Source organism: Elgaria multicarinata, chromosome 4, assembly GCF_023053635.1.
Source record: "Elgaria multicarinata webbii isolate HBS135686 ecotype San Diego chromosome 4, rElgMul1.1.pri, whole genome shotgun sequence".
In the NCBI taxonomy this organism is placed as follows: Eukaryota; Metazoa; Chordata; class Lepidosauria; order Squamata; family Anguidae; genus Elgaria; species Elgaria multicarinata.
In genome coordinates, this window is record NC_086174.1 from 57,894,598 (window position 1) to 57,918,977 (window position 24,380).

A 24,380-nucleotide genomic window follows, 5' to 3' on the forward strand; every position below is an offset into this window, starting at 1 on the left:
CAGAAAGCTCTGGCGTGGGCTGGTCCATGAAGTCATGAAGAGTCGGAAGCGACTGAACGAATAAACAACAACATAACAATTGCCTTGATGAAGGACTGGATTTAGTCTGAAACGCGTCGGCAATAATAAATCCGTTCAAACACAACTCCTGGTTCCACCCCTTGCCTTTGGCTTTTTTCCCTGCTCATTCTTTCCACTTCCCCCTTCTCTCTTCCATTCAAATCACCCCCTCACCCTTTGGACTATTAATGTTGCATCTGCACCAATGTAAATGTTGCCCATGATAATGATTAAAATACTGATGGTGTGCATGGTGCTTTGAAGAGTACAAGAAGACAGGTCACTGCCCCCAAGGGGTTACAATCTAACATTTGACATAGCAGAAACAACAGACAAAGGAGAGGCAAGGGTAAACTGGGAAACACTGTTTGCTTATTTCAGTTACAAGTTCTTAGGCCTAGTTACATGCTAAGTTTTTAGTTTTCAACAGAGCCTTTGTACCTTATGAACCTGTTGAAAAGGAAGACAGTACTACGAATTACACGTGCAGTTCGGGATTCTTCATGCTGAGATCTAGACAATGTTAAACCATCATCCATATGGCCTTCATGGTGCATGATAGCCTGCAATGAAAAGTCAAAGAGCACTAATTACAAAAGGAGAAAACAAGATGATTTTTATATAGTACTTTATAGCACAGGAGCTGGAGGATATACAGTGCATAACAAAGAGCATGGCAAAATAATAGCAAGGGCATGGTATCGAGAAAAGTGAAAGATTGAGACAAGGTGAAATTGTGATGACCCCGGAGAGGCTTTGCTGAAGAAAAGGGTTTTGAGAAGATTTGAAAGAGGAGAACGACTTAGCAGATTGGTTACAGGTACTCTATACTGGCACAGGGAGGTGCACCACATAAGACCCTTGACTGGATGTTCTCCACACCCCGGAAGCTGTAAGAAGAATTTCCTCCATCTATTCTATGACATAAGTGTGTAATATGAAACCTTGCTACATTGTTACAGAATAAAACACTGTGCAAAATGTGCCCAAGATAAGCCTTATGTTGGACTTTAGTGGTTGTGGTGTAAGAAATCTAATAAATATATGGCTTGGTTTTCCATTATTATTTTTTTATGGGCAGAACTCTGCATACACACACACACACACACACACACACACACACACACACAGAGTTGCTTTTCCTTTCCTTTTCTGTAATGTATAGTTCAACTTACTATGAAATTACTGTGTCTGTTTTCAAGCAGTGGCGATGAAGAAACAGTCATCCTAATAACTCCAGGGCATGGCGGAGGCAGAATCATAGAATTAAATTCAGCATCAGCACTGTATTCGTGGTAACATGTAGGTCCACCCCAATAGTTCAATGCCTTATTGCCGTTTTGACAGACAAAACCATTTTTATTTGGTATTTGGGGGAAAAGTTGAAATACCAAAATGCAGCATTGATGGTGTCCCTTCAGTTTTATAATTTACCCTTGTGTAAAGCATCTTACCTTGCGTTGCACAGATCCCATTCTTACAGACTTTGCATCCACTGACTGGTATGTAAGCCACAAACCCGTGTCAACATGCTGTATAAAGCAGACAGAGTCTCCATACTTTATCTCAGGTGCTCCCATCCCATCCACCTCTTTTCTTATCCCCACATCCAGTTTTTCCTAAAAAGAAAAACATAACGTATTAGCCCCTACATGCAATACAATTTTGAAAGATGACTTTTTTTCTCACCACAAAATAGTAAGCACTTTAACCCATTTCAATCAATGATACTTAAGGTTCATTAATTTCCATTTGATTCAAGTGTCCTTATTGTTCTCAGAGTACAGCCAATCTCTCTAAAGAAAAAGCAAAAATCTCCGGACATCCATAAATTCAGTACCTGTTCTTTACATCCTTATTTACCAAAACTACATTTATTATTACTATACCAATTCTCTGTTCCTGAAGTCTGCAGTTTCACCATATAAATCTTCAAATACATGTAATTCTAATGTCTGTGTACATTAATTATTGTAGACAAATATGAAGGGCAAAATCCAATTCTCCAATACTACACAAATATCCAATGCAATACTGCACACATATGACTCCCATAGGCTCAATAAATCCTGGTTTCCCTGCAAACCGCGCACACACCCCACACACACAGGTGTGATGAAATAGAGATTTACTGATCTTATGGTGATCTTCTACAGTGGGCTGAATCATTGCTATAGAATTCTAATAAATCACCTTTGTTCTAGCAGCATTTTCTTTTCCATTTTCAAACTCTACTAACAGATTTAGTAACAGTTGCTAAGAATACTGATACGTTAACCTCAGGTCAACTGGAAATGTTAATGTTTGCATTAAGTTTACAAGACCTTATGTTGCAGTTCAGTATAACCGTTCACTTATCATCTTTGCAGGAGAGACATTATTTCCCTGTCAAGTGATTGCTGACACTTTTGTGACTGTTTACATCCTTCAATTGCCTTTACCTCAAGCAACAATGTCTTGCTATTCGTTATCAGGAAAGCAAAAGGGTCAAGCAGAGGGAAATCAGCACAGTAAGTGGGTCACAGAAGATATGGAAGAGCAACGGAGAGCAAGGCAAGGGGCATCAGAAACAGAGAACAACCCCCAACATAAGATGGTATCCATGAATTTCCGCCCACTTCCTTCCATGTGAACTGCTGGGGAGGTTGGACCCAAGGAAACTTCTGGCCTCAGGTGAGCCGGCATTCCAAGGCAGGCTGGGCTGAGGAGCAGTGATTCCTGGCATTGGCCTGGTTTGGACATCATATCTTGGTTTAATAAGCCACCATTCACAGTGGAAGCAAACAAGCCAGAAAGTCTCCAATTAACTATAGTTTCCTGTTTCATCAAAACTGGGAAACTATGGTTACCAGCTTTGGAATAAGCCAAGCTAATAAAATACACTTTGAAGTTAGCGTGTTCTGTAACCATAATTTCCCAGTACAGATAAACAGGAAGCTATTGTTAATTTAACAGAGTGGTTAAGTCTAAAATTGTGCACTTTGGGATAAAGTCCGAAATTTAGCAGACATTTATACATCCACAAATACTAATTAGATATGGATTTCATTAAGCAATGTCTTCCCCACCCCACCCCTGCCACCAGGAGGAAACATTTAGCTATTATCACTGCATGTCCATGACATGTTTGATGTTCTTAACTCAAAGAATGCATGATTTGGTTAAAAAAAACAAAAAACCTGGCTCAACTTCTTTGCTAATGAGAGACTTCCTAATTTGTTTGTTCACACACCACAAAGAGAGAGGGTCTACATGGAGGAGCAAAAGGCCTTGTTAAAATGAAATTTTGACTTTTTAAAATGAAATATGGTTGTCCAAATGCAGTCAATATTTATTTTCATAATTAATTAAAAAGGGGAATCAAACACCATAAGTCATATCACAGGCTTTTTACCTTGGAAGACCGAAAGCAAAACGCTGTAGATTTCACATCAGCTTTCTCTTTCTCTGTTAGAAGAAGACTCTTGTCATCCATGAGGCTTAAATATTTCCCTGTTGTTATATGCCTTAATCTGAATGGCTGCCCCCATCTAATGTGACTTCCACTCCACCTAATAAAGGTTCAAATTAGCATTCTTAGATAATATAAAATGCCATGACGTAAATATCAAATAAAAATCCGAAAATGGCTTAAACTACATCTAACTGAATTTGGTCAAACAGCAGTATCTACAATTGTTGAGACAGCATTTAATTTTATTTACAGAATGAAAGGCACTTCGGCATTGTAGTTCAATGATTTCTTAGGCAAAGGATTTTAATGTATATACATGGAGCTATCTGCTAGGTAATGATACATGCTAATTTCAACAAAGGCAGCAAATCTATATGTGCATTATTTAGGAACCATACATCTATTTGCTCTATTATTCTATGTCTCATGCCCACATTCACAAGAGTTCTATATGGACATCAGAGCATGCCCAGAATTCTGAATCAGGGTGATTGGATTACAGTTGCACCAGAATAAACTGAAATTAAAAACAGCTGTGAAATTTGCAGAGGAGATATGTTGTTGGATCCTGGGGCTGCCTCAATGGCGGCGGGTTGCCACGGCAATAAACAAACCCCCACAATTTTGCTGCATCAGGGTGGCATCAGCTGGGCCCATCCTCTGCCCAGGCAGATGGAGACCAGTCAGGTGTTGTCATCCACCCAGCCACACCTCCGCATTGAGGATGGAGTGAGGTTAGATGGCGGAAGGGCCGTGTTTGCTTCGCTCCATCCTGAAACATTTTGGTAAGTCCCCGACTTTTAAAACGCTGGCCGTCTCTGGAAAGCCCCACGATGGCTTCAAGGTGGCTCCTGTGTGGTATAATCGATACAGTGGCACTGAGGAGCCACCTCAGGGATTCCAGAATGTAGAAGCCTCCCTGTGTCTTTCTGTGAAACATGCTTTTCCCTGATCTACTTTGTAGTCAGTTGCGTCCCATCACTTAGGAATAAAAAGGAACACTGGTTCCTCCTTCATTGAGCACATTTTTCTCATGCAACCAACAGGGGGAGGCAGAACACTACATTCTAGTCATGATATATATATATATATATATATATATATATATATATAAATATAATACATCAATTTGGCCTACATTCATTGATAGTAAAAATCCTCTCCCAGTGATAATCTATATGTTTGTTTGCGGTACAGTAGGTGTTTCATGAAAAGGTATCAGTGTGTTTGTTTAAAAGGTGCATTTCATAGCCAATAATTGTAACTGAACAGCTAGAAGCTGTTCAGCATTATAAAGAATTCTTTAAATCCCATTATTTAAAAAGATAGCTAGCCCAATGCCATTGGGCATGTCTACGCCATGAGGCACAGGGGATTCTGGGAGCATGGAGGGATTCCCCAGGATATCGCCATACCCTTTTCTCTTGGTTTTTCCTGTGGTCCCGGAATGATCCCGATGACCGCGGGTGGTGTGTCCAGCTATACTAGCTTCTTCCTTCTTCCCCGCGAGTAGCGGGGGTCGTCTGAGGGAAGGAGCCGGGACAGGAAGAGTCCAGGGCCATTGGGGGTGGGGGGTGCGGTGCAGTGGGGAGCGGGGGTGGGCCTTTTTTTTTTTAACTTACTTTTTTGCTGGAGCGCAGGTGCACTCCAGCTCTTGCATTCTTAAAAAAAAATGGTGGGCGCGATGTCCTCCTTCCTCCATGGACAACACGCGCCACATGTGAAAGCAGGGGGAGGATCTAGCGATCAGCATATCGTGAGATCCTCCCCCCTCCTTCCATGATCAAGGTGTAGACATGCCCATTGTTAAACTGACAAATCTTCCTCTGTCAAGTATATTCCATTGTTTAAACTGTGGTCTGAGACAGTGCCTGTCAAACTAAGAATATGTGATAATCTGAACAGTAGCTTGTCATTCATCAAACCTTCACGTAATAGCTCCTATGCTACCCTACACATGAAAGTAATGCACTTCCGAAACAGAGACCGGGGAAACATAAAGGAACCTACTTCTCACTGACTGCACTCACCCTAGAATCCTCAAGGTTGGTTTTAATTCCCAAACAACTAAAGGAGAAAAATATTCTTCCATTATCCTGTTAATCTGTTTTATCATCACTACTATTAGAATGTATGAATATAAAGAACAACAGTGTTACAGTGCAACCTTTGTCCACATTTCATGTCATTCACTGATCAATCAGTAAGCATTCATTTCCATGGGATTTGCTCCAACTGAGTATTTTGAAGGAGCTGAACCTGCCCTCCATTTGATATCAAGTAAAAGCTTAACACAGCATGATTGTACATTATAACCTTGGTTAAATAAGCACATTTCCACATTGTCATCACTTGCTTTCTGCATAGCCACAACATTTTTGTCAAGAACTAGCTTGCATTTTAGTTGACCATTAATTATCATAACGAAATGTATTATCACAAGGATATTTACTTACGCAACCCTCAAAGTCTCCAATCGCCAAAGAGAACGAGCATGAACTGACACGGCACCACCTTCATAATGGACAGTTCTGCAAACACAAGAGGCATTTAATAAGTTTCCCACACCTATAGGCTAAAACAGATGATTGCAGAGATGAAGTCAGTTTCAAAGAGGGATTGATTCTCCTAGCGTGTACACAACCCATCCTGTTTTTGCCACTGATGAAACAGGTTTTGCACAGTTTCAAAACGTATTTAACCAGAGGAAGTAGTTAGATAAAATAAATATTTTCCATATACACTATGCTGACAATGTCTCCCAGATCACTCACCTCCCTTAAAAACTATTGTCTATTTCCAGGCTCAGATAGCTTCTTTCACACTGCTGAAGGATCTGAAATCCCAAGATATATAATATAATTTGGCGAACCAAATTATAAGATACAGTTTCTAATTAGGCAGCATGGTTGCCATGATCAAACTCCTATTCATTATATAATCCTGAGACACCTGTTCATTCAAACTAACATCTTAAATATTTCTTTTTTCAGTGGATGTTTCCCTTTACAATGAAGCAGTGCCCTATAATACATTTTTACATTTGTATAATATATGACAATTTATTAAACATGGATTATTCAGGCAGAGTACTCTTTCTTTCCAAGTCACTGCCCTGATAAGTTTCTACTACTCAAGGGAACGGGTAAACTGTGCAAAACAGTGGGTGGGTTCAGATGATCACGTTGAGGGAAACAGCTATCATGTCTGCTCCTGTATCCACCACTTGTGCTGCATGCTCGACTGCCATTTGTATTATTCCTCACACGTTATTTGAACCTGGCGCATGGCCTGGAACACCGGGGAAGCATTGTACCCACCCTACAACCTCTCTTCACTTTGTTTCCCTCACTTAGGACTCATCTACACCAAGCAGGATATTCCACTATGAAAGCAGTATATAAAAGGCAGGAGCCACACTACCTGAAGTGCACTTCAGGATCTACACTACTGCTTTATAGTGGAACTGAAGTGCACTGACAATTGTTGGGACCCATGACACATCTACACCAAGTAGGATATAACACTATGAAAGCAGTATGTGGTATGTGTCAACGGGCCCCAACAGTTGTCGGTGCACTTCAATACCGCTATAAAGCAGTAGCGTGGCTCCTGCCTTTTAGATACCACTTTCATACCGCTTTCATAGTGCAATATCCTGCTTGGTGTAGATGAGCCCTTAGTGTAGAGATATTATAAGGGGTGTACACAGATAGGGAGTAAGCTGTAGGAGCTTATTAGTATGGCATAGGGAAGAGACAGTTTATGGGATGCAGAGGAGTTAAGGGAAAGAGAGGGGCATACTGAGGGGGGTTAAGGAATAGTACTTCTAAGTGGAGGCAATGCTAGAGTTTAAGAGGGCAAGTAGGGAAACATAGAAACACAAATACACAATATGAGAAGCTATTAGAAGCAAAACAGATATTGATAAGAAATGTTTTAATGAACTTTGAATTGTGTGAGCCCTTGTGTGTACAAAAGTGACAGGTCAAAGGTTATATATATAAAAAGAAAAGTAACACTGATGCTGTAGTTTCAGATTCCCCTCGTCCAGAAATGCAGACATTGTAGTTTCAGATTCTCTAGTCTAGACAACAGCAAAGTATAATAAGATCCACTAACTGCAGGAAGCAGGAACTAAGGCTTTTTTATTAATGACTTGTGTCAAGGAGGAAGGTGGTATTAGGGGAAAGGGGTAGGTCTTTCTGAGAAAATTTGACCTAGAATATGTCATGGTCCAATAGATCTGAAAGTTTTAGAAGATGTATTAAGAAGGTCACCAATCTGAAAAATGTTTTTAAGCCTGAGCATGGTGGGACTTGGAGTCCTCCTCTCAATTACAGGAGGGGTCCTGTATTGTGAGAAAGTTCCCTTTACTGGCAAAAGAAAATCTCCTTTGCTGGTAAAGTACAAGTGTGAGTAGTGGTCATATAGCTGCAAGATTTGTATGTCTTATTTTTGCTTGGCTGAGTGAAGGCTTTGCGTGTGTGTTAAATTTTCTTTATTCTTTAATAAAATCCATTGAGCCTAAGCCACTGTTGCAGTTTTAATTGGTATGATCTGAGTGAATGGGAACAGTCTACCTCAAGTTCTCAAAGGAAACCCGCCACCATTATTTGGGCCAAACCAGGGGTTATTTGAGAAGGGATCCTAGAATTTTAGCCTCGGGTTTTCCTTACACACTGCACCATATGCCAGGTTCAGACAAACTGCCAACCCACGCAGCAGTATGGGGAATAATGTAAATTGCAGTCACATACAACACACATGGGGGCAGGGAGAGCAGCCACAATGGCCGCTTCTCTCGCCGCAATGGTCTGAACCCAGTCAGTCTGTGAGTTAACAGAGAGGCAAGAAAACAAAGAGCAGCCCACAACAGAACTGTTTGATGGCACACAAGTGAAGGCAAGAGAGAAAGGTTCACAAAAATGAGAAAGGGCTGTCTGTAAACAAATGCTCTGGGATCCTCAAAGGAGACCCTGTCATGGGACTCCATCAAAACTGCTGAGTCCATATAGGCTGTGCTCCATTAGAAGAGTTGCCCAAGGGCCACTGTAGAGTAGGAATGGTCTTCAGTTGAATCTATGCTACCATGGTTTTGTAGGAGACCATCCAAAAACAAGCCACAACTAGTGTTCATTACTGCTCTAACAAGAAAATAAATGCAGAGGGCTTGAGACCCATTTAGTTCAGAGGAAAAGACAGTTTCCTAATCCGTTCATGTTTCTCCATCCTCCTATAAAAACAAGTTCTTATTGTCTGGCCTGTTAATCCATTTAATTTGGCTAAATAAAAGTAGCCCCTACGGTACGGAATTTGCTAATTTGTTCACTAATGTTATTCAGAATTCACTACAACCCTAGAGACAGCTCAACATTTCCCTTGGCTTTGAGCTACTCTTGACTGTTCTTTGCCTTTGCGCTGAGCATATTAAGTGACACTATCAGGACAAGTGTGTCAGAGCTAAGCAGAACTGATCAGGTTTCTACTGATTTATTCTGCCTTGGCACATTTTTTTTATCTATGTGTGATGCAAATTGGGAAGTTGCAATGACCTGCCAATGGCTAGACCTAAACATAGGAGTCAGACCACTGAATCTATTCTATTTAATTACAATAACAAATTAATTGCAGAAGTTAAAAATAGATAACTGTACATAACATAACCCTAGAGAATCATTTATTAATTTATGTTCCTCTAACCCTACTTAAAAACTATAAGGGAGAGGTGTATGAAAAAAAATCACACAGACTCCGATGCAAATTATTCAACAAGACGGGCAAGTTTATATTTATTGATACAAAAGATAATGGCCTGAATAAATGGCATCCAAGACTACGATCCCACTGAATTCATTGAACTGATTAGCATGTAACTGGGCTTATGACTGCAGCCTTCAATGGAATAGCTACAGTTGCTACAAATGCTATCGACCTAAAATGCCATCTGTTCCTACTTACCTACTTATTATTTTTATTGGGCAATTTGCAGAGAGTAAAAAGAGATAGTGCCTACCAGTGATATACTTTGAATTGTAGATCAAACTATTTGAATACTAGCATTTGACAACATTTCAGATCCCATCCCAATTCACTATACTACAGTGTTCCATAGGAAGACACACAAAAACCAAGAATGAACCAAGAAGTTGCATAATCCCTTAAAATAGAGGAAGTGGTGCAGGCAGACCAGGATTTTTCATGCAATCTGCTCTTCATGAGAAGAGGGGATACACTTCACACTTCATCTTGGGTTCTTCTGTCATTGATTATCACCTTCCACAGACCACTCAAGGGGTGGATACATGGCTAGCAGACATGTAGATGTTGGGGCAAGGAGCACAATCCCACTCCATAATTGCATGTTGAGACAATGTGTAGAAGTGAAAGTGAGAAGAAGGCTTAGCTATCTGCAAATCCTTAGAAGCTCTCAGTCACCTAGTAATATATTCTTTGAGCATCCTTGCTAGCTGTGCTATAAACTGGCATTCCATAGCAAAGGGACTACTTCTTATTAAACCATGTCTCATTCCCTGAACACCTAATGCTTATTTGTAAACCTACAATTATTATTAAGTACATTTCACAAGAGGCCTCATCTTGGAATGTCACTTCCAATGTTACTTCCAACTGACATGATTTATCAAACACAGAACTAGTAGACATCACACAAACTTCCAAAGGCCATAGATGAAACTTGTTTATTCTGCATGGCATTTGAGTGATATTAAATATATTAATTTTGCTCCCTATTTTTAAAAGATTGTTTTTCTCCAATTCTCCAGTTCTAAATTTGCAGTATTGTGATGTAGGTTGACATTCCCCCCATTGTTTTAAAGTTGTAAATACTATATACATTTTATATAGAATACTAGGGCTGTGCTCCGCTTCGGTTCATAGAACCGATAGCGGAGCGGCCTGATTCGCCTCCACTCAAGGCGGAACTGAATTGGGTCGGGGGTGAAGTGGTTGCGAAGCCGGTCACCCATATGCGGAGCAATCCGCTTAGTCATGAGGCTCCGCCCACCATTTTGGAACTTTTTTCGCATAGGATCACATTGGGCGAAAGAACTATAACTTCTTTGTTTTTAAAGCTACATCTCTGAAACTTACTGTGTTTAGAGAGTGATGATTGGGGGTCATTTGTGTCGATTTTCAGAATTCTTTGTTGTGCGGTTTGCTTGCTATTAATTTTTATAGGATGGGTAAAGCGGAAGGGGAACCTGTTTTTTTAAATGTTGATTGACAGGTTCATCTCCCAATCGTGATAAGTGATCAGCCTATGTGAAGCATCCTCCAATCCCAATGTTGAAGGGGGGAATAAGCAAAACGGGGGTACTTAGTAACTTTTATTTCTTTGCCTTTGGCTCGGACTTTTTCCAGTTTGTAGTGGATTGGTGAAGCAGTAGCCCCAGTAAACTCACACACCCAACTTTAAATAATATACAAAGTAAAATAACAGATAGGCAACACAGCACTGCAAGGTACCCACCATAACCTTGGTGAACAACTGAATAGATGTGGTGCAAGTGGATGATGTGCTGTACGGCAAGTGTCCACTGCCCTTGAAGGTAATCAGAACCCTCCAAAAGGTAACAGTGGAAAGTGTTGCATGAGTTTATGTGTGATGTGGCTTCTCAAAGGCAGGTACCTAGACAGGACCGGCCAAATGACTGGTGGGACAGTCCCCATTGTCCCACTGGGCACGTCCACTTTCCTCTTACTGGTAATAAAGACAGACAGCATTTTTGTTCTAATTCTTCTTGTTGTTGTGATTATTAGTATTTTTATTGTTATATTACAGTTATTGGCTGGGCATACTCTGGAGTGTGTGAACTGTGATGGAGATGTGGGCGGGGGGCATCTTGCAAAACCAACATGTAATAGCACTTTGAAATGAGTGCATGGCATGAAAGAAATTATGTTTTTAGAAGTATTGCGACCCAAGTGTGGCAACGCAAGGTCTGTACGCTCACCCCATTTAATAATTTTCTGTCTTGAAGTTCCCTGTGTTCATTTTTGACTTGGTTACCTGAGAGGAAGATTCTGATTTAGGTTTAACTTTAAATATTCCCCAAAATCAGGGCATGCTCGGATTTCCTTCAAAATGGGCATGAATCTGGATACATTTAGAAGCTCTCATGGTGCCCATTTTGATGTTTCTAATTTGAAAACTAAAAAAGTTATAGGCGTTTAACATGTACAATGCAAGTCTATGGGGGGGGAAACACAGAGCACTGATCCGGATTCTCTCTCTCTCTCTCTCTCTCTCACACACACACACACACACACACACCGGGGGGGGGGGAGTGGATACCTAGTCCACCTATCCCATAAGTTAAAAAAGAAAAATAACAATACATTAATACACACAGCCACTGTCCACATACCACAGTAACTCAAACTACTAGAAGAAAAAAGAAGGATAAATGTCTTATAAAGCTTTTGGAAATATGGCCTGTGTTGGCTTTGGTGAGATTCTAAGAGCACATTGTATTGCATTCATCAGCCAACCACTGAGAACATCTCTCTATGTGATTAAGCTATTTAAAATTGACACATTCGTGGCCTAGTTAAGATGCCATGACTGACCAGTCTGTGAAATTGTTACATCACAAGAGAAGCAGTATTGGCTTTAAAACATATTTGTTACAATGTATGTTTACTATATAAAGGGCTGGAGATTGCATTTGGATATGTACTTATTTTAAAAGTGAAAAAGTAGCTTCCATTTATGGAAGGCAACATAAATAAACTACAACGTGCAGCATAGGGATCCTGGGAGCTTGATGAAGTTAAATGCATTTTCCCTCCTGATAGTGACAATAACAGAAGACACTTTAACTTCTCAAGTAGCTGAGTTTATCATCCTGCAATGAACTCCGATTTTAGAGATACAATCCTAAAGGAGGAACCAATGCCTGGTACTGTTACATATCTGAGTAAACTATACAATTTAAGGGTTCAATGTTTCACTATCCTGGGCTGTTGTTCCTTTGGTCAACTCTGAAATGGGATAAGCTTCTGTATAGTTAAACAATATACACAAGTGATCAATGATCCTTTTCATTCTCTGAAATCCATGCTACTTTTTTTGATGAGAAGAGTATTAAGTGTTTTCCCTCTCCTTTGTTTAAAACCAGAAATTTATATAGCATTTGTATATACTCAACAACCCAGGAAAGTACTTAATAATTGCTCCCATTTTACAGATAGGAAACAGACAAAGGGAAATAATGGCTTAGCTGAGCTGAGATTTAAACATTCGGTCCATCTAATTCAATAATTTTGTGTCTCAACTTTGTTGCTGTTTCAGAAATGTAAGCCAAATTGTACTTGAATGATTCAGGTCTTCTCTCTTCAAGCCATAAAATACTAACCAAACACATCCAAATTATAGTGAGTTTTGTAGTAACCTTTAACATCTCATCAGGGTAGAGTGAGTCAAGGCAGAGACAATATATTATCACTGTTCCTCATAAGAAATATTTTACCCTTTGGCAACTCTGCTCTAGCTCAAAACACAGTGGCACATAATCATTATTCTCTCTCCAGATTCCATATAAATTGACAGAGAGGCTGTAAGATTATTCTCCCTCTCTCTCTCCCTCTCTATATTACTAGTCCCTGAGGCAAGCCCCAGGTACTACGGGCAACGTAGTGTTTCAATAAATGATACTATCAAATAGACCAATTCCCCAAGCTCTGGGCTAAGGCAAGCTTTATTCATTTCAACGGGGGCCCTTCCTGTGGTGTGCTTGAAGGATTAAGCTCAGTCTCTATGAGATGCCTTTGTAAAACGTACAATGTATGTTTTAAATCAACGTTGTTGCCAATGTTTTCTATTCTAGAAAACATTCTCAAAATAAACCCTGGGGTTCCTTTCCTTTGATGCTTATGGTCTACTGTAAAAGGATGTTTCATTTACAGTTGGGAACAAGGTCACAGGAAAAAGAAACCAAATGCTCAGTTAGAAGATGGGGGATACTTGGCTCAGCAATACTACAAGAGAGAAGTGTAATGTGGCTACAAAAAAAGCAAATGCTATTTTGAGATGCGTTAATAGAAGTATAGCTTCCAAATCATGCTAGGTACTGGTTCCCCTCTATTCGACAATGGTTAGGCCTCATCTTGAGTATTGCATCCAGTTCTGGGCACCACACTTCAAGAAGGATGCAGACAAGCTGAAGCGTGTTCAGAGGAGGGCAACGAGGATGATCAGGGATCTGGAAACAAAGCCCTAAGAGGAGAGACCGAAAGAACTGAGCATGTTTAGCCTGAGAAGAGAAGTTTGAGGCGAGACATGATAGCACTCTTCAAATACTTGAAAGGTTGTCATACAGAGGAGGGCCAAGATCTCTTCTCGATCATCCCAGTTTGCAGGACACGAAATAACGGGCTCAAGTTAAAGGAAGCCAGATTCCAGCTGGACATCAGGGAAAAACATGTCCTGATTGTCAGAGCAGTATGACAATGGAACCAATGATCTAGGGAGGTTGTGGGCTCTCCCACACTGGAGGCATTCAAGAGGCAGCTGGACAGCCATCTGTCAGGTATGCTTTAAAATGGATTCCTGCACTGAGCAGAGAGTTGGGCTCGATGACCTTACGGGCCCCTTCCAACTCTACTATTCTATGATTCTATGATTCTAAGTTGCCTTATGTTGCATGCTCTAGCTAACAGTGGCTCTCCAAGGTCTCAGGCAATGGCTTTCCCTTCTTCGATTTAAGATCCTTTTCAACTGCAGATACCAGGGATTGACATGTAAACTATATGCTGTACCCTGCCTTTCCCCCTGAATCCTTGAATAACTTTAACTAAATATTCCATGAAAACATGATGGAAGTTTTTAAGTAATCAGAAGCAAAAGGACATATCAACACAGTCTCGTAAGATTGTGACCTGCACAATTTAAAAATCAGCAGTACTATGAAAACGTATAGATTTGTTTGCATATTTCTTTTTGTTGTAGATATTTTGATTGTATGGTTTTTATTTTATGATCACAAGACACTTTGGAGCTCCCATGTCTGGGGCAGAAAGTGCAAAGTATAACAAGTTTAATAAACAAACAACCATTTATCATCAATATCCACATTTGGACAAACAAATTATCATTATCTATTTAATTTGTATTTCTATACTGTCCAATAGCCAAAGTTTACAAGAATTCACAAAATTGCAAATCACATATATAACATAATAAAATACAGCACAAAATATTAATATACAAAATTTATAATAATGTGAACAGCTAAAAACAATTTCAATAAAACACTAGACCTATTAAAAACAGCTGACATAAATGCCCTATCATATGCCATTAAATGCCTGGGAGAAGGTGGCAGTCTTAACCTAGCGATAGAAAGATGACAGTGTTGGTGCCAGGTGGCCCTCAGTGGGGAGATCATTCCATAATCACAGGGCCACTACTGAGAAGGCACTCTCCCTTGTTGCCACCTTCCGAGCATCTCTTGGACGTCTTACTTGGAGGAAGGCCTCAGATGTTGATCATAGTATCCAGTTAGGTTCAGGTTGGGAGAAGTGCTCTGTCAGGTATTCTGGCCCTGAACCATGTAAGGCTTTATAAGTTAAAGCCAACACCTTGAATCAGGCTCAGAAACATAGGCAGCCAATGCAAACAGGCTAGAATGGGTGTTATTTGCTTCAATAATTATTAATCTGGCTGCCGCATTTTGCACAAGCTGCATCTTCTGAACATTCTTCAAGGGCAGCCCCATGTAGAGTGTGTTGCAAAAAATCTAACTTGGAGGTTTTATCATAGCATAGATTACTGAAACAAGGTTATCCCTGTCCAGATAGCAGGGACATAGCAGGGGCAAACCTGCTCCTTCAAGGGGACAGCAACCCCATCCAGAACAGGTTGAGTAGCCTCCATCCAGTCAAAAGAACCATCCACTAACAACATCTCAGTCTTGTCTGGATTGAGCTACAGTTTATTAGCCCTCATCCACTCCATTGTCAAGCCAGTTACTGATTTAGCACATCCAAAGCCTCACCTGATGAAGATAAGAAGAAGAACTAGAGCTGCATATCATAAGCATACTGATGACAATGCACTCCAAAACTCTAGATGATTCCACTAAGTGCTTTCATGTAGGTGTTGAACAGCATGGAAGACAAATCCAACCATGTTGGAGAATCCATGGGACTGAACAAAATTCACAAACCTCCTGCATGATGCCTCTTCCTCAACCTTGCTTACTGTGTTCAGATTTTTAAAGATCAAGGGTGTTCCCAGCTGTGGCAAACAATGAGTAATGACAGAGATACTACCTGAGAAAACATTGAGTTCCTTCAGATGAGCATTTTATTACATACTCGTCACTGGGCACTCACGGATTTTCGTGGGTCCCTCTCACAACGTCATCGTCTGCCTCCTGCACATCTCCTGCCCCTTCTGGCCTTCCTCACACCACAAAAAAAACACCCAGAAAATCCGATATATTTTTAAAAACAGACATTCCTGCCATCTCCTGCTGTGTGCAGAACAAGCGGTGCGATCAGAACAGCCCACTGAAGGTGCCATGTGCATGTTGTTTACTTCCTCTTTTGAAAGAGGAAGTAACAAGCAACAAAAGCAGGGGCGGAGAAGCGACAGTAGGGAAGCATGATTTCCCCCCGTCTGATGGAGCTCAAATTGTGTAATTAGTTATTTATTACTATTAGAGAGCATCCTAAGTCACTGCGAAGTAGTACACACCACACTTATCTATCAAGACATCCTTCCTACAGTAGCTTCATGTCTGCTTTCACTAATCACACACTGCTAAATAATGTGCTTGAAAAACACATGCGCAAAGATGGTGTGGTACATATGAGGAGAGGTCTTGATAGCTCGGAAAGACCCTTAACTCCCATCTCAATGTACATTTCAGGGAAGGAGAAGTTCATTTATCTGTCTACTCTAATTCTGTCTGTATCAACGTTCTTCCTGGTCCTGAAGGAAGAAGGGATAGGAAATAATTGGATCAAAACAGGGGCGTTTTTCCCTTTGGAATGCAAAGTGCAATCTTATGTATGTTAACTAGAAGTTAAGTTCCACAGTATTCAATCCTATAAAAATACTGGAGTGTGTATATAGCATTCCAGCAAAATTTTCTCTTCTTCGGTGGCTGATAATAGCCCCACTCTAAGAAATTCAAACAACAGCAGTTTTCTGCCACTTCCATGCTTCCAACTACTGTATCCTCACCCATTTTCTTCCCTTTTTTTTTTTTTTTTTTTTTGGCAAATCCTTCAGGGCTAATGTTGGCACAGAACTTAAGGAAACATCAGCATTAATTTGCCATTAACAATTAAAAAGAAAAATACTCATCAGTAGTGATGTTGCTAAAGTAAATGATTACATGATTTAGAAAAAAGACTTGTCTAGCTCATACGGCTTGGCTGTATTCTGAATAGAGAAAAACAATTTCCCCCCAAAGGGTCTTCTCTGGCATGGGAGGTAAATCAAGACTAAGCATCCACAATCAGCAGTCAGCTGGCCAGGTCTCCAAAGTCAACTGCATTGCAGATCCATGCACCAAAGGTATTTAATATTAAGTCCCTTAAGTCTTGCTGTAACCCTCATTGACTGTCATAAAATTATATCAGCTACCAAGCCAACTGCTTTGTAAGTAACAGAAATTCATTCATGTTACCCTAACCCCTTCCTCTCAATGAATCATTAGCTGAGAGTTGTAAAATGCATGATGAGGTCACTCCACCAGCAGTCTTCTTTTGGCAAAAAAAGCTTGTCTACTTGAGTCAATTCTCTCAATTGTTTCTTGCAAATGTTTACCTTCTCTGCTCTTCTCCATGTTCACCTGAAGGGACGGTCAGGCATTCATCCATGTGACCATGTAATAACCTCAGCACATCACCTCCTATCAGATAACCTATAATGAAGAGAAAAGAAAAATGTCAAAAATTTTAGGATTAGTTCAAGTTCAGTGTCTGCTGGTAACCTAACTTTAAGCCAACTGCAAAGTACCCTCACGGTGCATTGACATTTTCCCACAAGTTTAGAAGGGCTGAAAAATTGCATAACAAGCCAGTGCAATAGGAACACATCTTCTTTAGGTACTGAAGTTTGCGTGGTTTCATAAATATTACAAGGAGGTGTAAATAAATTATTGCTTTAATTAAGTAAAGCAATAATTAAAACAAAATAAAATGAAACAAACATTTTCAAGACTTGAGGTAGTAAAGCTATTATCCGAATGAAAATATATGCTAAGTGTATCAAAGTTGTTTTCTTTCAATAAAACCTACTTACTACCAGATCACACAAGACTGATTTTTGTGGCATATAAAAGAGTACACACTGAACAAGATGATGAATATTTAGGAGTGCGGCTCAAGAAAAATCAGACACCAACACCACCATCTGCCTATTATCCACTTGCCTTCCATCTTCTTCCTTATTCATTTTCCATATTATAAAATCAGCTCCAAGAGACCCTGAGTAAGGCAAATTTTACAGTATGTGGCACTACTGTCTGTCTTACTTTCCTCTTATTTCTAAGTAGAATAATATGAGAACCATGAAAATACTTGTTCAAAATTGCAGTTGTTTGCAGGCTATAACAACAACAAATTGAAAATTGAAATAACTAATTGATAGCACAATGATCATTATTATTTTATCGGTATTACCTTGAGCTACTTCACTTCCAGAACTGATTGGGGCAACACTCCAAAGTGTTTGCTGGAAAGCTGCATCAACACGTAAGCTGCCATTGCCATAAGATAAATGCTGAAGAATGAGAAAGGTTATTATTATAGTAAAAGAATATAAAATGGCTATCCTGTATTTACATTTAGTACACATTTTCTGTAGTCTTTGCAAGAGTTACAAACTATGGATGATTTCATGCTTAGCACTCTGCTGATCAAACTATCAGTTGAAGCCCAATCAACGATTCACATTTCTCATGTCCCAGTTAGTATTCAGTACTAAATGTCACAGTCACTGATTCAAAAACCAGGCATCAGAAGAGAACCAGCAGTAAAAGGGCAGTACAGAAAATTGAGTTGAAACAGACTTATTTCGAAGCAAGTTGATTCTGTTTTGAATTATTTGGCAGGAGTCATCCAAATTCCTGTGACTACTGTAAGTATATAGAATAAGCCACTTCCCTGCTATGAAATTGGGAAAGGAGAATCCAGCATCTATATGCCATAGCTGCAATGTATGATTTAGAACAGCCTTCCTCAACCTGGGGCGCTCCAGATGTGTTGGACTACAACTCCCAGAATGCCCCAGCCATTCTGGGAGATGCAGTCAACACATCTGGAGTGCCCCAGGTTGAGGAAGGCTGATTTAGAACATTCATTTCAAAGTGAAGCAATAGTTCCCTGAAAGGTATTCTACAAAGGATCCCATATTTCCTATTCCCTCCAAACATCAAATTAATATCAACTGTTTTTTATAATGTTTAGAGGTAAACAGTCTCAACAAATCTAGCAATCTTATAAACCAAAGAATGATGCCTTTACTAAGAAAGAGGATTTGGCCTTTTTCTTCTATAAATCATATCCCTGGTATAATGTGTTGAAAAATTGCTATGTAAAAAAGCAGATTGTCAAGCCACGAATGAATTGAAATTGACTACATGACTACAGTCCAAAGCCTTCGAGATGCCAATGCACAATACATAAACCAGTGGTGCGATACAGTTCTCTGCAATATCAGGAAATACGCCACATATAGAGAAGTTTCCTTAAATATGAAAAATAATGAGATACCACTGCTTACATCGAGCTGTGCATCAGCATAGGAACTCTCCCTGCACTGACATTGGAGTTCCTAAATTGAAGCAATAACCTATGAAACCAAATGTCACTCAGATGCCACAACAGTAGTAGTCACTTGCTTTCAACATTACACCCAATTTCCTTCAAGTCTTTGACCTGATGTAACTGTCATTGAATCAGAAATATTCTGTAATCATTGAAATCATGCTGCAAAACACACACTGTGATGGTCTTCTAAAGGCATTTTTCTTTAAAGTCAAGATTACACAGTATACAACATCTGTTAAAAGACATACATAATCTTGGGAAAGTTATATATTAAGATGAGAATATTTATTTATTTATTTATTTTTATTTATTACATTTTATTACAATTTTATACTGCCCAATAGTCAAAGCTCTCTGGGTGGTTCACACACACACACACACACAAAATCACAAAAATTAAAATCATGAAAAGCATAATAAAACAACTAACAGTCTAAAAACACAAATACAAAATACAATATAAAAAGCACAACCAGGATAAAACCACGCAGCAGAAATTGATATAGATTAAAATATGGAATTAAAACAGCAAAGTTTAAATTTAAGTTAAATTAGGTGTTAAAATACTGAGAAAATAAAAAGGTCTTCAGCTGGCGACAGAAGGAATACAGTGTAGGGCCCAGGTGAACCTCTCTGGGGAGCTCATTCCACAGCCGGGGTGCCACAGTAGAGAAAGCCCTCCTAGTAGCCACCTGCCTCAATTCCTTTGGCAGGGGCTCATGGAGAAGGACCCCTCTGGATGATCTTAAGGTCCGGGCAGGCACATATGGGAGGAGGCATTCCTTCAAATAGCCTGGCCCCAAGCCATTTAGGGCTTTGAATGTTAGTACCAGCACTTTGAATCGGGCCTGGACCTGGACTGGCAGTCAATGATGTTGTAAAAGGACTGGCGTGATGTGGTCTCACTGGTTTCTCAACCATTCTCTGTTATTATGCCAGCAGTGCAGAACTCCTCTCAGCCTGAGGGTGAAATTCTATTTTGGATAAGCTCTTGGGGGGCACATCTCAGTGGTGGTTGGGGCTGATGGCAAAATGGGCAGATCCAAGACAACAAAAATATCAGCATATTGTACTTTAAAGCTCTTACTGCCAGTAGCTAAGAGCTTCTCTATGTGAGTATTTTCTTGCATGCTCATGATGGGCCACTCTCAGGAGTTTGCGGGTCCTTTACACCACGTCATCAACCCCTAGGATGTTTCCCATGCTTTCCTCCAATAATATCACTTTTTAAAAGATCATGATAATGCAGTAATTAAAATTATCGTGGGATATGCACAGTGTGTAAAGCAAGCAGTGTGCTATAATATATATATTGAATATATAGAGCATTGCCAAAAGAGAACGTTTCAATTCCAAACCATATGGTCGCCATCTAAAGAAGCCCAGAGTAAACCTGGAAAGACTCTGGAAGAAAAAAGCCCGGTAAAAGTGCAGGGGTTTTCCTTAATGTAGAGACACCATAAGCCTTTGTAGAAGCATTTCAACCTTTCAGAATGGGGAAAAGATTACACAAAACCCAGGAAGCTACCAAATGACCAGTGGTTATGGGAAAGAAGGCAAGGTCAAGTAAAGGTGATGTGGCCATCAGGAGAACCCTAGAGGGACAGATTGGGACTATAGACAGGCAGTGTTTCCACCCTACCTGAGGTTCTGCACTCTTGATCTATACTGATGCTGATATTATTAATGTTAGAATATCAACTAGGGTTTGCCCACTCAAGAGATCCACAGAAGCACAAGCAGACAACATTTTGAGTCCCTGTACAGCCTGTTTTATATAATCTTTATAATGTTAAGTTTAATTTCTCCATCAATGACAACTATAAGATTGAAAATATATGAGGGCCACATCTTTTGAAGATTAAAATTCTAAGGTAATCCAAGGCTATCTAAGCACATCCTTTGATAATATTGCGTCTCTTGTCACTGGACTGAAACCACTCATCTTTTATATGAGAGTGGACTCATCACACTTCCTAGCATGAAACAAAACATTTCTTGAAAATGAAACACCATACATAGCATAAGGCTGTAATCCTTCCTATGTAGATTTACAGGGGATTGAATCCCACTGAATTAGGATCAGGCTGTAAAACACTAATACTTGACTTCAGGGAAAACTGCTACAGTAGAAGGGGGTGGTACTTTAGCCTTACTATTCTCTTCAACTCGATGTACATATTTCTGTTTACTGTAAAATTGTGTGTCAATCACAAGTGGCTTGGTATGCAGTATATCCATGCAAATTAAATAAGAACAAACAGAACAGGCATTTTGGCGGCTTGTGCTACATAAGTGTCCCACCTCTTCGGTAAAATTGGCTGTTGGTAGCTTGCAGCTTCAATGAAGGATGCAAGGGAAAATGGCATACATTGTGTTTCCATCAAACAAAGAAAGGCCCTTTTAGCTGTGCTGATGGCCAGTAATTCTACAATAAAAAGGACACTCTTAACATGAATTTCAGTTTTCTGGGCCCCATGGAGGGCATTCTCCACCTAAGGATGGCACATCCTCCTGAAGCCTGTAGGCAAGGTTGACATCTAAATTTTATCTCTCCAGGGGGAAGAGCCATCCTAACTCCCCAACTGGACTGGAAAAAGTGAATACTCTTCACCCCTCATTCATCTAGTAGGAAAAAGGCAAATGAAGTATACTGATAGGCTACTAACAGATACTCAAAGTAAGTATCTGTCTTCTAGTGGTAGAAGGGAGAACCATGGAATCATAGAATTGTGGAGTTGGAAGGGACTACAAGGATCATCTAGTCCAACCCTCTGCAATATGCAGGAAAACCAGTTAAACCATCCATGAGAGTTGGTTTGAAAACCTCCAGAGATGGAGGACCCACAACCTCTGTAAGTAGACTGTTCCACTGTTGTACAGATCTTAGGAAGTTTCTCGTTGGGGCGGAGCTTGGCAGCCATGGCGGTGGCAGGTTTCTTCTGAGGCTCTGAGCGGCGTTGCCGGAAAAAGCAATTATCTATTTTTTAATGGGCATAAATCTTTGAGCAAACGACAGGAAATGATTATAAAAGCTATCGGAGCTGGAAAGTGTTGAGAAGAGCCGATGGGATGAGGTGAGCTTGACGGAATGTCTTTATAAACTGCAGAGGCAAAACCGAAAGTAAAGTAACATGATTGATGTCGCAGTTTGAAAAGAAAGAACTTATGCTTGTTAGACGTTGATCTGATTTACAGCGATCCTCACTTCTCATCCTTTATCTTAAGTTGGAAAGATTGAAATACTGGCTTTGAAGTTGTTTGCTGTAATCTTTGTAAAGTGGAAAGTGGAAGCTGTTTGCAGTGTGCCGAGAAGGGGGGGGTGAAGGGGAAGAAACAGCATTCTGTGAGGGAGATGTGGGATTTTGAGAAACTGTGAATGATTGGATCTGATCCCCTCTAGTGAATGCTGTTGTGAACTGAATATATTTCCTCCCCCTCGGGAAGAAGGTGGTGTGTTTGGCACATAGAAGAGAAGCCAGTAAAAGTTGCTAAGGAAGTGGGGGCTCTAAGATTTATGCCCTACTCAGAAGGGTCCTATGTCCAACATTAAAAAAAAGATTAAGAAGTGGGAAAAGTTGAATATACAAAAAAAGAAACCTTCAAATCATAATTTAACCCACCTCTCCCACCTGGAAGATACAGCCCCTGGAACAGACCAGGAAGACGAAGTTATAGACCCAGTTTCTTTGGATACAGTACCAAATAAAGAAAAGAATATGGCTGAAGGGGGAAAAGCAATGGACAGCAACTTTCCCTCCCTAGCAGAAATTAAGGCAGTTATTGTAGAGAATAATATCATCATTTTTAAAAAAAATGGATCTGCAAATGAATGAATTTAGACAACAAATGTGTGTTCTTTCGGATAAGACCGCAGAAAACTCGGATAAGATCAAAGAGATAGAGGCAAAAGCGGAATTGGACCAGAAGAAGCAAGAGGCTTTTGAAAAATCAACAAATATTCAATTTAAGGAATGGGAATTACGTCTGATCGCCTTGGAAGACCAATCTCGTAGATCTTCAATTCGAATAAAGCAGCTGAAGCAGATACAAGGAGAAGATCTTAGAGAAATCATTCTGAACTGGTTCAAAGAGCTGATGCCTGACATACCAATAGATGGATCGGATCTGGACCGAGTCCACCGCGTGGGGGGGCAAAACTACAAAGGGACTAGAGATATTTTGGTGAAATTTGGTAACTATTATAAAAAAGAGCAAATCATGAAAGAATTGAGATCTTTGACCCAGTTACAATATAAAGGCAAAGCAGTGCAAATTTATAATGATCTTTCTCAACATACATTAAATTGGAGACGGAGTATTAAACCAATAACTGGAATGTTAATGCAGAACAAAATTCCATACGCATGGGGTTACCCGGTTTTCTTAAGATTTACATATGGGAGGAGGGAACACAGAGTAACCTCATTGGATCAAGGTAAAGAATTGCTGAAGAGGCTGGGTCTGGATGGGGAAGCAAATGGGGCTGGAGTGGGTGGGGGAGGGAATGAGGCTGGGACATCTGGAGAGTAAGAGAATTGTTAATTATGTTTGGAGATAATTGCAAATAGGAATGCTAATATAGAAACCTGCCGGCCAGGCGCAGCACTGCCTCCCCCCCCCCTTTAAAGTAGATGGCTGGAGTGTTAGACTCACGGGGATATGGGGGGGGATTAGAGTGGGGGGGTGGGGAGGGGGGGAAGGTAGGAGAGGAGGGATTGGGGTAGGAGGGTGGGGGTTTTATGTATGGAGTTTGTTTTTTTATGTAAGCAAGTTTGAACTGCTGAGCACAAGGGATCGGAAGAGATTTCAAAAGGGTGATTATGGATAAAAAGATAAAGGTATCAACACTCAATGTTAAAGGTTTGGGGGCAGTCGTGAAAAGGAAGAGAATAGAACAAATGCTTAATAAAGAGGGATCAGATATTATAATGGTCCAAGAGACACACCAAGGCTCCGAGAATTCGAATATGATAAAATTAAAGTGGTTAGCCTATTATGAAAAGTCATTAGGGACATCGAAAAAAAATGGAGTGGCCACTTTGATTTCAAAAAA

At 40.1% G+C, this 24,380-nt stretch overlaps 1 protein-coding gene across 5 annotated transcripts in view; it reads right to left on the reverse strand.

Annotated features, from left to right (window-relative positions):
* Positions 1 to 24,380, reverse strand: part of RYR2 (ryanodine receptor 2) — a 365,044-nt gene that overhangs the window by 219,199 nt on the left and 121,465 nt on the right. For all 5 annotated transcript variants that reach the window (XM_063124341.1, XM_063124340.1, XM_063124339.1 and 2 more), the window contains exons 9-14: positions 18,176 to 18,275; positions 17,319 to 17,415; positions 5,971 to 6,045; positions 3,455 to 3,611; positions 1,515 to 1,679; positions 502 to 623 (exon numbers count right to left, since the gene is read on the reverse strand). In XM_063124341.1, coding sequence (XP_062980411.1) covers positions 502 to 623; positions 1,515 to 1,679; positions 3,455 to 3,611; positions 5,971 to 6,045; positions 17,319 to 17,415; positions 18,176 to 18,275 — 716 coding nt within the window. The remainder of the gene's footprint in view (positions 1 to 501; positions 624 to 1,514; positions 1,680 to 3,454; positions 3,612 to 5,970; positions 6,046 to 17,318; positions 17,416 to 18,175; positions 18,276 to 24,380) is intronic.